Source organism: Oreochromis aureus, linkage group 18 (genome assembly GCF_013358895.1).
Source record: "Oreochromis aureus strain Israel breed Guangdong linkage group 18, ZZ_aureus, whole genome shotgun sequence".
NCBI classification, from domain to species: Eukaryota; Metazoa; Chordata; class Actinopteri; order Cichliformes; family Cichlidae; genus Oreochromis; species Oreochromis aureus.
This window is the reverse complement of record NC_052959.1, coordinates 30,674,490-30,689,025: the sequence shown is the minus strand read 5'-3', so window position 1 is coordinate 30,689,025 and position 14,536 is coordinate 30,674,490. Positions and strand designations below refer to the sequence as shown.

The 14,536-nt window shown below is 39.6% G+C and overlaps 1 protein-coding gene across 4 annotated transcripts; it reads left to right on the top strand.

Annotated features, from left to right (window-relative positions):
• The first annotated feature begins 3,358 nt into the window (after positions 1-3,358).
• On the top strand, positions 3,359-12,959 carry LOC116311775 (zinc finger protein 664-like). 4 transcript variants are annotated; one of them, XM_031728987.2, is made up of 3 exons: positions 3,368-3,562; positions 9,660-9,876; positions 10,939-12,959. In XM_031728987.2, exons 2-3 carry the CDS (start codon positions 9,675-9,677, stop codon positions 12,177-12,179), a joined length of 1,443 nt encoding a protein of 480 aa, XP_031584847.1. In that variant the 5' UTR covers positions 3,368-3,562; positions 9,660-9,674; the 3' UTR covers positions 12,180-12,959. The 4 variants fall into 4 exon arrangements, 3 of the variants coding, with proteins under 3 accessions (XP_031584847.1, XP_039457996.1, XP_039457995.1); XM_039602062.1 differs by lacking the exon at positions 3,368-3,562 and adding an exon at positions 9,151-9,209 and having other exon boundaries at positions 10,948-12,959; XM_039602061.1 differs by lacking the exon at positions 3,368-3,562 and adding an exon at positions 9,151-9,209.
• Positions 12,960-14,536: the final 1,577 nt, after the last annotated feature.

The window sequence follows — 14,536 nt, the reverse complement described above, 5'->3', positions numbered from 1 at the left end:
TTAGGACTCGGGGTAAAGGGATCAATAACAATTTAAATGTATATTTTATATTTTGTTGATTTAAAGTCTCACACACAACCCGTTTTTAAAGTTTAAAAAAAAGAGAAAAGAAGAAGAGGAGAGTAGCGACTTCCACAGTTGCTAGAGGCCGGGGACTGAGGCTGCCTATTTGACTGACGCGCTGTCAACTTTACGCAATAATGCGAGAGGTGGAATTGCTTGCTTGTTCATTAAAGTGCTTGAAAAGTTTACAGAGCAATGTGATCGGCTCGCGATTCAAACTCTTAAAACATCACAGGCTCTAATGCAACAAGGGGAAACTCGTTGTGCTGCGGTCAACAAAAACTACAGCTACCCAGCCCTGCTCTCTGTCAAAATCAAACCAGTGAAAGACAGACTGACAACGCCCTCTTAATGTCGCCGCTAGCACCCACGTGACTCCCGTTACACATCACCATAGCAACCAAACAAATGAAAACCCAGTGATCATTAAAATTCAATACATTTAATTATGGCTCCTACAAGGAGAAACAAGCAAAAGATACAGGTAAGCAGATGTGTCATTGGATAATGGCAGGTCATGTATCCTAAAACATTCAGAATCAGAATACTTTCTTAATCCCTAAGGAAATTATGTGGGTTACAGTTCCTCCAAGAAGAAATGGTAAAAATAGTAACAGTAACAAACTAAACTCCAAACAATATATACAATAATATAATATTAATTAGTCAGTGTCAATTGTTGTTTTGTCCTGTTCTCATTGTATGACGAATTATGATGTCTGTTTAGTAGCCGTTTGCATACAATGCATACTCTCCCTCTCTCTTCATATATGTATGTGTGTATGTGTGTGTGTGTGGGGGTGCCAGAGGGAGTGTTCGCCAGGGCGCCAAACAGGCTAGGACCGCCACTGCTAAGAAGAACTCTCAAAAGAAAATTAGTGGAACTGAAAATCATAGTAGCTGCTAGAGTGATTAAAACAAGTCTAAAATGAAGTTCAAGTCTATTCACAAAGGAGCTCAGATATGTTTTAAGGAGTGAGGAAAATGAATGAAATGATAAGGAAACATACAGAAGCTTCAGTTAATGAAGATGACACTACAATCAATCTAAAGGCTGGAGAACCTGTGGGGTTTTTGTGGATACCAAGATAAGATAGGGAAGACGGGACTCAAGTTGCAGACATGGGAGCCAAGAATTTTAAGCGCCTTGAGGTGACTGTTGTTGTGATTTGGCGCTATATAAATAAAATTGAACTGAATTTAATAAGCACTGGGTCTTTTGAATGTGGATCCATCATCAAAGAAAACAGCATGTGGCAAAAGCAATAAGAGAATGAAAATAATGTGTGTCATTACTTTACATAGCAAATGAATAAGATAAGATAAGATCAGATAATCTTTATTAGTCCCACACGTGGGAAATTTGTTTTGTTACAGCAGTGGACAGTGCAAAGTTGCATACAAAATTTAGAGAAAAACACTGGAATAAGATATCAATAAGATACTGTACACAATAGAACAGAATAAAATAAAATAAATTACTATATACAATCGAATAAAATAGAATACAAATGCTATATACAATATGAGTATAATACAATGATGCCAGAAAGAGTATTGCACTTAGTGTTATTGCTATTGGACATGGTTGGATGTGTGTGTTTGATCAGTTGAAGTCTTTGTTGTGTAGTCTGACAGCAGTGGGGAGGAAAGACCTGCAAAATCTCTGCGTCCCACATCGTGGGTGCCACAGCTGCCACTGAAGGAGCTGCTCAGTGCTGTCAGAGTCTCCTGCATGGAGTGAGATGTTGTCCAACAGGGATGACAGCTTAGCCACCATTCTCCTGTCACTCACAACATCCACTGGGTCCAGAGGGCATCCTAGAACAGAGCTGGCCCTTCTGATCAGCCTGTTCAGTCTCTTCCTGTCCCCAGCTGAGCTGTTGCCGCCCCAGCAGACCACACCGTAAAAGATGGCTGAGGCCACCACAGAGTCATAGAAGGTCTTCAGGAGTGGGCCCTACACTCCAAAAGACCTGAGTCTATATATTTATATTTATAATATAAATATATGGTGTTTCTATATAGAAACAAACATTGTTATGTGTGAACATAACGCTCCACGGAGCGTCTGTGGAGAGAGAGAGCAGCACTAAGTTCTTGGGTGTGCACATCACAGAGGATCTCTCCTGGACGTACAACACCACAGCACTGGCCAAGAAATCACAGCAGCGTCTCTTCTTTCTCCGCAAAACTAAGAAGAGCAGGAGCACCAGCCCCATCATGTACACTTTCTACAGAGGCACCATCGAGAGCATCCTGTCGAGCTGCATCACTGTGTGGTTTGGAGCCTGCAATGCGTCCCTGTCATAGAACCCTCCAACGCATAGTGAGAGCTGCAGAGAGGATCATTGGTGTCTCTCTCCCTCCCTCCAGGACATTTACAGCACCCGTCTCACTAAAAAGCCCTTTGCATAGCGGCTGATCCCACGCACCCAATGCAAAGCTTCTTCAAGCTGCTGCCGTCAGGGAGGAGACTGCGGAGTCTCCAGGCCAGGACCAGCAGACTGAAGGACAGCTTCATCCATCAGGCTGTCAGGAAGCTTAACTCCCTCCCGATTCTGCCCCCTCTCTCCTCCACGGTCTCACTGAACTCTGTCACACACACACACACACACACACACACTCTCTGACTCACTCACTGGCCTGCACCAGTTATTAGTCACTTTGTGGAGCATTGGACTGCCATTACCTCATAAGACTTTGTTGTTACACTATCTCCTACCGTACATTACCAAATCTCCATTTGCACTATTTGCCTATTTGCACTACCTTGCCTGGTTTACACTCAATGTCATTTACCCTTACCTGAATATTGTATATTGTATATTGTATAGCTTTTTTTTGTTATATGTAAAATTGTACTGTATTTATTTAAATTTTTACTTTTTAATTATTTTACTTGCATTTTTAATCACTCTCTTATATTTAAATGTTCATTTGGGTTTGAGAGTAACGAAATTTCTATTCTCTGTATGTCCTGTACATGTGGCAGAATTGACAAATAAAGTTGACTTTGACTTTGACTTTGATAAGGTTATTTTGACCAGACTAAGGCCTAAGCACTGAGGGTTGAATAAGGGATGAGCAGACAGAAAGTGTTAAACATGTTTAGATAGTCTGTTCCAGCTGTGCTGCAGAATATTACAGACTGTTTAAGTCAATACTCGGCTTGGATCACTGGGGAACTAAAATTCTTTATTCGGGTTTCTGCAAAGCACTAGACTTTATGGAAGGACTTTTATTTGGACTACGAATGACCTGAGGAGTGCAGCAATGCGCCAGTTCTACTCGAAATTCTAATAGAAGAAGAAGTAGAGCGGAAATGACGTCACTCAAACTCCACAACAATAGTCTTCAAACCAGTGGTTTGAGAGTTTGTCAAGGTAGAAATCTGCTCGGAGGTTAGGAAACAATCGCCCAGGATGAGATCAACCATCAGCGCAGACTAAATTCAAGCAGCAGCTCATCACATAAGTGCGTCCCTTTGATTTAAACGGTAAGATTTTAGTATTAAACACCCGGACGAAAGAATCTGTGAGAGAAACCTTCAACTCTCACCACGTGGTTACCGTGCAGATGTTTTAGGTTATCTATTTTCAAACTGTGGTACGCGTACCAATAGTGCGTGGGCGGCCAACTCCAGGTCTCAAGGGCCGGTGTTCTGCAGGTTTTAGATGTTTGCTTGATCCAACACAGCGTATTTAAATGGCTAAATTACCTCCTCAAAATGTCCCGAAGTTCTCCAGAGGCATGGTGATGAACTAATCATTTCACTCAGGGTGATATCTAAAACCTTCAGGACACCGGCCCTTGAGTTGCCCACCCCTGCACTAGTGGTAACTTGGGCTCTTTCTGGTGGTACGCAGGAAATCTCCTTTTTAAAAAAAAAAAAGATTAAATAATATACCATTGTGGAGGTATGCAAAGACAACACGAGGGTTCTCGAGGCTCTTCTGGGAGCCTAAGTCGACCATAAAAACGTCTCCCCGAGTGTGAGTCCTCTATGACGAGCTACCTTTCCTTATCGCCAGTGGTCGCGGCCACTATAAAGGGCTGGCGGGCTCGTTTCCCTAAACTGCGAAGGCTGCAATGGCTGATGATCGTGCCGCGATCCCAGCCACCATCGATGAGTCGGAGGCTCCCGGGAGAATCGGTGGGGGCGCGGGAGATGCCGTCGGTAAGTCGGGAATGCAGGAGGCGATCGCGGAAACGGCAAACGAATAAACGTCACCACGTCGATGCTGTTCACAGGACAGCAAGAATAAACGATCTGGAGATTCATGTCTTTGTTATCGTTCCCCTCATAGGTTTTATTCCTCCGACTTTAGCGTTTTAGCTTCACAAGTAAAGCATGCAGTTTACTTTATGTTCACTCAAATGGAGTCAACTAGAGCCACCTGTGGTCAAGTGCCTAAAGCCTACAGTCAGATTAACTTGTGACACGTCTGCACCTCGTTAGAATTTGTTTCATGCACAATCCATTTGCCATGTTAATGTATTCCCTACACAGGCAGGCTATGCTAACAGGATGTGAAATATTAATGATTCATATATTTGTTCAAGACGTATTTCTTTGTTATGGTAAAGAAAATTAAAATCATGATGATCAACAGGAGTGGAGATTTCGATTACTTTGTGTATATAATTTGGCATTTTCTACTGATGTAGGCCAAAAATAAATACATAATATAATTATATAGGCAAGGCAAGTTTATTTATATAGCACAATTCAACGGCAAGGTGATTCAAAGGGCTTTACAGAGACATTAAAAAACAAAAACAAAGAAAAAGCATGATTTAAAATGAAAAAAAAAGAAAAAGAAACGGTAGATAAAATCAGTAGTTAAAATGTAAGTTTTGAAATTTAAGCTTAAAAGTAAAACTGTGGATTTGGTGTTTTATTCAAATGCAGCTGAGAACAGGTGAGTCTTCAACCTGGATTTAAATAAACTGAGTGTTTCAGCTGATCTGAGGCTTTCTGGGAGTTTGTTACAGATATATGGAGCATAAAAGCTGAATGCAGCTTCTCCATGTCTGGTTCTAAATCTGGGAACTGATTAAAAACCGGATCCAGATGACCTGAGGGATCTGGAAGGTTCATACTGGGTCAGGAGATCACTGATGTATTATGGTCTTAAACCATTCAGAGCTTTATAGACCAGCATCAGAACTTTAAAGTCTATCCTCTGACGGACAGGCAGCCAGTGTAAAGACCTCAGAGCTGGACTGATGTGGTCCACTTTTTTGGTCTTAGTGAGGACTCTAGCAGCAGAGTTCTGAATGAGCTGTAGTTGTCTGACTGATTTTTTTAGGTAGTCCAACTTCTACCTGTAAAGATGCTGTTACAGTAATCAAGCCTACTAAAGATGAATACATGGACTAGTTTTTCCAGGTCCTGCTGAGACATCAGATCTTTTATCCTTGAAATATTCTTGAGGTGATGGTAAGCTGACTTTGTTATTGTCTTAATGTGTTTTTCTAAGTTTAGGTCTGCTTCCATCACCACACCCAAATTTCTCGCCTGGTTGGTGGTTTTTAGCTGTATAGATTGAAGTTCTCTGGTGACCTGTAATCGTTTTTCTTTGGCTCCAAAGACTATTACTTCAGTTTTTTGTTTTTGTTTTTTTTTTTGTTTAGCTGGAGAAAATTGTGGCACAACCAGTCATTAATTTCCTCAATGCATTTACCAAGAGCCTGTACAGGGCCTCGGTCTCCTGGTGACATTGTGATATATATTTGTGTCATCTGCATAGCTATGATAGTTTATTTTGTTGTTCTTTATAATCTGTGCCAGTGGGAGCATGTAAATGTTAAACAGATGAGGTCCCAAGATGGAACCTTGGGGAACTCCACATGTGATACTTGTCTGCTCAGATGTGAAGTTACCTATTGATACAAAGTATTTCCTGTTTTCTAAGTATGTTTTGAACCGGTTTAGTACAGTTCCTGAGAGACCTGCCCAGTTCTCCAGTTGTTTGAGTAATATATTGTGGTCAACTGTATCAAATGCTGCACTGAGATCCAGTAAAACTAAGACTGACATTTTTCCACTGTCTGTATTCAGACGTATGTCATTAAACACTTTGGTCAGAGCGGTTTCAGTGCTGTGGTTCTGTCTAAAACCTGACTGGAAGGCATCATAGCAGTTATTCTGTGTTAAGAAGTAATTGAGCTGCTGAGAAACTGCTTTTTCAATGATCTTACTTAAAAATGGGAGATTTGAGATGGGCCTGTAGTTGTTCATTTGTGTCTTGTCAAGATTGTCCTTTTTCAGTATAGGCTTAATTACAGCAGTTTTTAGTGGTTCTGGAAACACACCTGACAGTAAAGAAAAGTTGACAATTTGTAACAGGTCTGACTCCAAAGTCTTTGAGACCTTTTTGAAAAAACTTCTAAACAGCAAGAGGAGTTCAGTTGACCTAAGATGTCCTCCAGGTCTTTGCTGTTAATGGGGTGAAACTGTTTCATGTTGTTTAAACAGTTTTTCGGTGGACACAGTGCATATCCTGGATCTGCTGTGGATGTACCAATTGCTTGTCTAATCTTTTGGATTTTGTCTGTGAAGAATTTGGCAAAATCATTGCAGGCCATGGTCGAATGAAATTCAGCTGCCACTGACACAGGAGGGTTTGGTAGCCTGTCAACTGCAGCAAATAAGACCCGAGCATTATGACTGTTTTTGGTGATGATGTCAGAGAAGTAGGACCTCCTTGCACTCCTCAGTTGTAAATTATAATTGTGAAGTTTCTCTTTATAGATGTCATAATGAACCTGAAAGTTTTTGGGTTTTTTTCATCTGCACTCAGCTTTCCGACACTCTCTTTTTTCATTTTTCATTTTTTTCACCAGTGAGGAGTTTCTCCATGGAGACTTTTTCCTTCCAGAGATAACCTTCACCTTAATGGGAGCAATTGTGTCCATAACGTTTAACATTTCGGCATTGAAGCTATTGACGAGCTCGTTGACTGAACCTCTGGACAGGGCAGGTGTTAATGGGAAGACCTGGTTAAAGATCTCACTACTGGTAACACTCTGGGCAACTTTGGGCTGACTCAGCATGTAACAGAGGCCACACATAATAGAGGACACACTCTTGACCTACTGATCTCCAAGGGCCTGAGCATTTCAAAGGTTACTGTGTCTGATGTGGGCCTGTCTGATCATCTCTGTGTTTTCTTTGAAAGTAAAATTTCAGCGCACACAAATATGTCGACAGCAGTGATCACAAAACGGTGTTTATTACTCGGGTCTTTAGTCCCTTTGTCCTGAGGGTTGTCCACATGGATGTTAAAATCCCCAACAATAATTACACAGTCGAAATCAACACAGATCACAGACAGCAGTTCACTGAGATCATTAAAAAAGTCTGTGCAGTATTTGGGAGCCCTGTAAACATTAAGAAACACAACTTTGGATGGGACCTTCAGCTGTAAAGCCACATATTCAAAAGACTGAAAACTTCCAGGAGATAGCTGCTTACATTGAAATGATTCAATTAATAAGACAGCAACCCCTCCTCCTCTCCTGCTCACCCTGGCCTCACTGATAAAACTGTAGTTAGGAGGGGTCGTCTCGATGAGAACAGCTCCACTGTTACTTTGGTCCAACCAAGTTTCAGTTAAAAACATAAAATCAAGGCTGTGCTCAGTGATTAAATCATTAATTAAAAATGTTTTCCCAGCTAAAGATCTAACATTTAATAAAGCCAACTTAAGTGTTTTAGAGGTATTATTTGCCCCCTTGTGTTTGGGAGCAGTCTGTGGCACACAAGGTATGTTTACTATATTTAAAGATCTTTTAGAGTGCAGCTCTCCGTGTTTTGACCAGGCCACATTTCTCCTTCTGCCACCTAATAGTACAGAAATTTTAAAACCTAGTAAACAGGGTTCCAGCTTCTCCTGAGAAAAGTCACCACTGCCAAAATCCATAATATAAGGTTTATTTGCAAGACACAAAAACAGACAAAATTGAAAGTTACAAATGTATTGTGCATGAAACAAATTCAAACGTGGTGCAGATGTCTGTGTCACAAGTTAATCTGGCTTTAGGCCATAGGTGGCACTAGTTGACTCGACTGCATTTGAGTGTACACAAAGTAAACTGCACGCTTTAGTTGTGAAGCGAAAACCATCTAACCATACATCACAGCAGGCCTCACTACAATCTTGTAGACCTTCTCTTTCCCTCTTGCTGCCATCCTCCTCTCACAAATCACCTCTGACACTCAACTCCACCCACTGTGCCCTGCCTGCACTCTCTTCTTCACCTCTCTTGTACACTGTCCATTGTTTTGGGTGCTTGACCCATGGTATTTACACTCAGCTACCTTCATTGTTGGCTTTGCTGTTACACCCGTTTTCCTCTCCCCACAGCAAACCTCAAACCTCTGCAGGGTCACGTCCAGCTGTTTCTCACTGAATTAAGAAGAAAACAATAATTTGAAGATGAATTAATGACACATGGCTGGCATAATACTGCTTATTCATACATTCATAAATTCAGTTTTGCTTAAAAATGTGAAATCTTTCATATTTTAGGTGATAATAGGTTTTGTAAACTACTACTCTATTAGCTTGTTATTTGCTTTTGAAAATGTCATCTGCTTTCATTTATAGGGTTAGTTATATAAGTCACTTGGGTAGCTTATAAATGTTATTGTTTGGCTTTTTTCAGTGTTTTATTTACAGTGGCTGGGAAGTTACAGTTTTCACACAGCTGAATAAACATCAAACAGAAATATGAGATGGTTGAGAATTTACTCCAATGTCCTGTTATATTTGAGGGAGCAAAGAGCAGACAGCTGAATTGATTTAAGTCCACCGAGACAATATGAAAATGTCATTAAAAGTTTAATAAACTATCATCTTGTCTTTATTTTTAGTTAGCACATACCTTAAACACTTTAAGCTGTAATCTAATGATAGTTATATAAGAGCAGATGCATGCTGGTGCAACAAGCTGTACGTTTTACAATAATGGATGCATGATGTGATTAGTCGACTATCAAAATAATCGTTTGTGGCAGCCCTAGCTGGAGTACCCAGAGAGAACCGACACACTGAGGAGCAGAACATGCAAACTCCTGAATCGAACTAAGAATCTTCTTGCTGTGAGGCAACAGTGCTAACCATCATCCCACCATGGTGATTCTATATTTTTACTTAAGTACAGTTTAAATAAATGACATGATATTAATTAATTATTGTGACTGCAATTAATTCATATTTTAAAAATAATGAAAAACAAAAAATTGTAAGTGTTGCAGCTTTAAGCACAAATCAGCAAACAAAGTGAAACAGCTTTTAATTTGAAATTTGGACTCGGATCATAGTCAGATGGTGTGAAAACACTCTTAAAATTCTCCATCTAAATAAACATTTCAATGATATAATTACTTTTGGTTGTCACTGTGGCAGGTTAAAATGACAAACAGTTGCACAACTGTGAAGCTGGCAGCAGCTACCTGAAAGTTTTTTATTCTTAATTTTGCTTATAAAAGTATCAGAACTTGAGTGACTCACACGGTGCTCTTGAAATATTTGTCACATTTGTTTACTTTTAATTTCTCCCGTTATCGCTTGTCTCTTTTCAAGACTTCTCAAAACAGAATGAAGAGTAAGGATGAGGAGGTTCTCACAGACCAACAGGTCTGTAACAAGGAGAGGAGCTCCAGTCTGAAGCAGGAGGACCCAGAGCCTCCTCAGATTAAAGAGGAACAGGAGGTTGAACACATCATCGTCTGGACCGGGCAGGAGACGCTCAGACTGCTTGATACCATCTGGAAACCTGAAATAAAGATACAAAGCAAAGGTATGTAAAACTATCAGGAAGGCAGGAAATGACCAGTGAAGCATCAGTGATGTCTGCACTGGGAAGAACGAAAAGTCGTTATAAATCTGTAGACCATAAATTTGCTACATAGCACACGGCTCGCAAGTTTGCTAGTAGTAAAGCACAAATATAGCAAAACTAGCAACAGTTAAACCAAAAAGCAGAACAGTTCTTTAACTTAATTCCTAATACAGCTGGGTGTAAATGTCGGCTAGCCTTGTGGGAATTTAAACAGCTGTACTCGCTTCTTGTTCTTCGATAAGCCAGGTCCCAGCCAGCTCCAATCAGCCAGAACTCTGTTATCGTGGTTTCACACAAAACATTATGCACAGGTTTTACAAATAACATCGTTATATGGTACTATTTACCTAAAAATGCAAGCAAGGTTTCTATATAACCATTTAAAAATATTTACAGAACAATCAGGTGTTCTGCATCAAATAAGCTGCCACTCTAATTTTTTATGCAACTCCAAAAGATAGTTTCTGTCCACTGTGAGTCAGAGAAGAACACCACAGGGATAAACTCTACAGATATGACAACATGAGGTGTATCACTCCTGTCTTCCACGTGCGACAGCGTTTACACTGCAATCTGCCTTTGGTGGCTTTTTGGAGCAACTGTGACATTAAAAAGGAGAAAGCAAGCATCTGTATTAGAAATGAACATATTTTTTTTAGTTATGTAATGTGTCCAATTACTTCTGAGCCAATCTAATGAAAGTACTGTGTTAAAAATGCTTTATTTTCTCACAGTTTTTATGCAGTGTTTTTGTTCAAACCACTGAATTGAAGCTGAAGGTCTGCACTTGAACTGAATCTGAGTGGTTTCATTTAAAATTCATTGTGGTAATGTACAAAACCAAATCTCTACGTCCAGAAGAAAGTTAATATGTAAAAAATATGCCAAGATGTTTTAACTTGTATGTAGCTCCCCAAATAGTTGATGAGGTCTTTTTTTTAAATGTTCGGGTTTTTGTGTTGTTGGGGGGTTTTTTGTTTTGTTTTTTTTCATTTTATTTTTTTGTTTTTGTCCCTTGAGACATTTCAGATCAAAAGATCTGTAAGGAGGAAGAGGTTCCTGCAGACCAACAGGTCTGTAACCATGAAAGGATCTCCAGTCTGGATCAGGAGGATCGAAAGCCTCCAGAATTTAAAGAGGACCAGGAGAAACCCTGCACCAGTCAGGAGGGAGAGCAGCTTCTTCTAAAGGACACTAATAAATTTATGGTGACTTCAACTTATGAGGAACCTGAACCAAGCAGTGACCTCCTTTCTAACAACTGTCCTCAGCCAGAGTGGAGCCAAGACCAGGAAGAAAGTGAGAGTGTGCACTCAGGATCAACTACAAATGCAAACACAATGAGGAAAAATCAGAGAAAGAAAAGTGGAGTAGAGAGCCAGCTCAGATCAGATAGTCAGTGTAACCCTGACACAAGTAGAAAGTCTGTAAAATGTGAGATTTGTGGAAAAACTTTTCAGTGTAAATACAAACTAACTGAACATCTAAGAGTTCACACAGGTGAGAAACCTTATTCTTGTAGCACCTGTGGGAAAGGATTAATTCAGATGAACATCTTAAAAACTCACATGAGAATCCACACAGGTGAGAAGCCATATTCTTGTAGCCTGTGTGGAAAAAAATTCTGTTACAAACCAGGACTGGAAACTCACATGAGAACTCATACAGGTGAGAAACCATGTTCTTGTAGCGCCTGTGGGAAAAGCTTTCGTCACTCATCAGCATTAACAGTGCACATGAGAATCCACACAGGTGGCAAACCTTATTTGTGTGGCACATGTGGAAAAGGATTCAGTGAGATGTACCACTTAAAAAGTCACATGAGAATCCACACAGGTGAGAAACCATATTCTTGTAGCGCCTGTGGGAAAAGCTTTCGTCACTCGTCAGCATTCAGAGTTCACATGAGAATCCACACAGGTGAGAAACCATATTCTTGTAGCGCCTGTGGGAAAAGCTTTAGAGTTGCCTCATCATTCGGCGTTCACATGAGAAGCCACACAGGTGAGAAACCTTATTGCTGTAGCACATGTGGGAAAGGATTCAGTCAGATGAGGAGCTTAAAAATTCACATGAGAATCCACACAGGTGAGAAGCCATATTCTTGTAGCAGCTGTGGAAAAGAATTCACTAATATGGCGAGGTTGAAAACTCACATGAGAAACCACACAGGCGAGAAGCCACACTTGTGTAACACATGTGGTAAAACATTTAGTCAGATGGCAAACTTGAAAAGGCACATGAGAATTCACAGTGTATGAAAGTGTCAGAGATGGGGGGAAAGAGTTCACATGGAGCAGAGTTCATAGCAATGCTTCTCTGCAACACGTGAGGGAAAAGATGAGGTTAATTTGGTATTTTATGTCCATAACAGTAACAACTGTTTGTTACATTAATTCGCTTGTTCCTATGACGCATGTTTTTCTTGTTACAGATAACTGTACATATAACATAACATATAACATGTATATATTAATTGTAGATTGGTTAAAAAAATTATTAACTACAATCAGCTTTTTTTTTTTTTTTTTTTTTTACAAAAAAACATGATTTATTTATTTATTTTTTTTTATTGCAAACATTTAATTCATCAGTCATTCTGGTTTTCCTACAAAGGATTTGAAGTCATGCAAGTAATACCTAAGACCAAAAATCTGACTTGGTATCTGACACTGCTTTATATAAATTGAGAAACAATTTATTTAAACTCAGATTTTACAATGGAATTTCTCACCCAGTGTGCTTGAATTTGGGTTTTATTAAAGAAAATCTGTTGTAGTCCCAGTACCATGTTCAAATTCTTGGGCAAATCAAATAATTTCAATTGTATTGTGAGAAATGTTAATTTGGGGGCTATTTTATATTCTCGTTTTCACATGTTCTCTGATGCAAATGTATGTTGACACGTGTGACTTCATCCTTCAAGAACTGACACTCACCATGTTGTCTAATGGATGTAAAAATTTTGCCTGTGTTGTTGCCACTTTGGGAGAAGATGTGCAAAATAATTCAGCAAATTAAAGCATCAGCTTGTTCCATCATCCACCTTGTTCAATGAAGTGTGATGCAAACTGGAATTGGGGAGAGTTTGCCTTCAAAACTAAATGTTAAGAATATGGAAACCACATAAATGAACAAATTACTTAAATATTGAACACAATTCATATTTCTGACACTTACACAGTGTAACCTCCAGAGTGACACAAGGGTTGTAAATGATCCTGTTATTTAAGCAGAAGACTATCCTACTACACAGAGTCCAGACCACATTCACTCAGCTGCTCTTTACTGGAGTCTGCTGAGTTCATTAAACTGCAAATGACTGAAATCTTTCATGTTGCAAGAGGTTTAAATTTTCTTTTAGTTTGTCTTTCCATCATTGTTATGGTATTTATGCACTGCACATAAATTAACTGTCAGTTGACATCAGCTTTTAAATGTCTCCCATTTTTAATTAAATCTCACAGTCTAAAAATGCTAACCTGCCACTTTTCATATCTTCCCTGGTGAGCTGGATGTTTGTCCCAGAGTTAATGCGATCTGTGAACTGTAGTACGGTAAAATTATATACACCTACTTTTAGAACCATTGATATTTATTTACTCCTTTTCTCCAATAGATATTTCTAAGTTAACTTAAGTAATTACTTCCTCCAAACTAGAGATGGACCGATCCGATATTGACCTAAATTACTGGATCGGATATCGGAGAGAAATAAAAAATTTAATCCCATCCGAAGTATCACAAAATCACCTCACAAAACGCGCTACTTGGCGTGACCCAGCTCGGCGCATCGGAGCAGTATGTGTCACGTGATAGAGCGGCAGTTGTCTGCGAGACCTGTCGGCGTTCTGTTGGAGCATTTGGAGCCTTGCTACATGCTTCCTAACCGTGGCATTTCATCTCGGTGAAAACTATCCCAGAGAAGTACAGCAAGTATGCAAGTTCATCCCTGAATTTTTGCATAGTATTTCCACGTTAAGCTTAACTGATATATTGAGCCACAGCTGGACTGGCCATCGGAGTTCCATATTGAGGTGAAAAGGAAGCGATCTGTCCCATACTTCAGCTAGAATTAAAAAATAGACACAAAGCTGTAGTTATTCTGTCTTTGCTGCGCAGTTGCATCTACTTCTCTCATTCATTCACTCTTCCTCTCCTGTTTTTACTTCAAACATGAAACTGATCAACGATCAGCTGATCGGCTTTTCTGCTGCAAGTCCTGTCTTTCTTGTTTGTTTATCGCCCACTTTGCGCTGGAAAGAGGAGACGAGCAGGTGTAAGCGTGATAAGCTGTTGTTAGAATGTATTTAATATTACTTTCTAGTATCAGGTGAGGTTTGCTGGAGCCACAGCTGTAAAAGCTGCTGGTCATGATATCCGTTTGGATATGTGGTGAGAGGGAAACATAAAGATGAAACCAGGAGATGTCCTTACTAAATCATCAGAGCTGAGAAAAGAAATATTTTTCTTTGTTATGTCATTTAAAAACTTTTAATAAATAATTATCTGAATATTAAAAGTGGTCATCTGATTAAATGTATAGAAATCCATTATTGTATATAGTAACTAATAAGTCTAATATACACCCTAGTAAGCTATAGTACTTTTTCCTTTG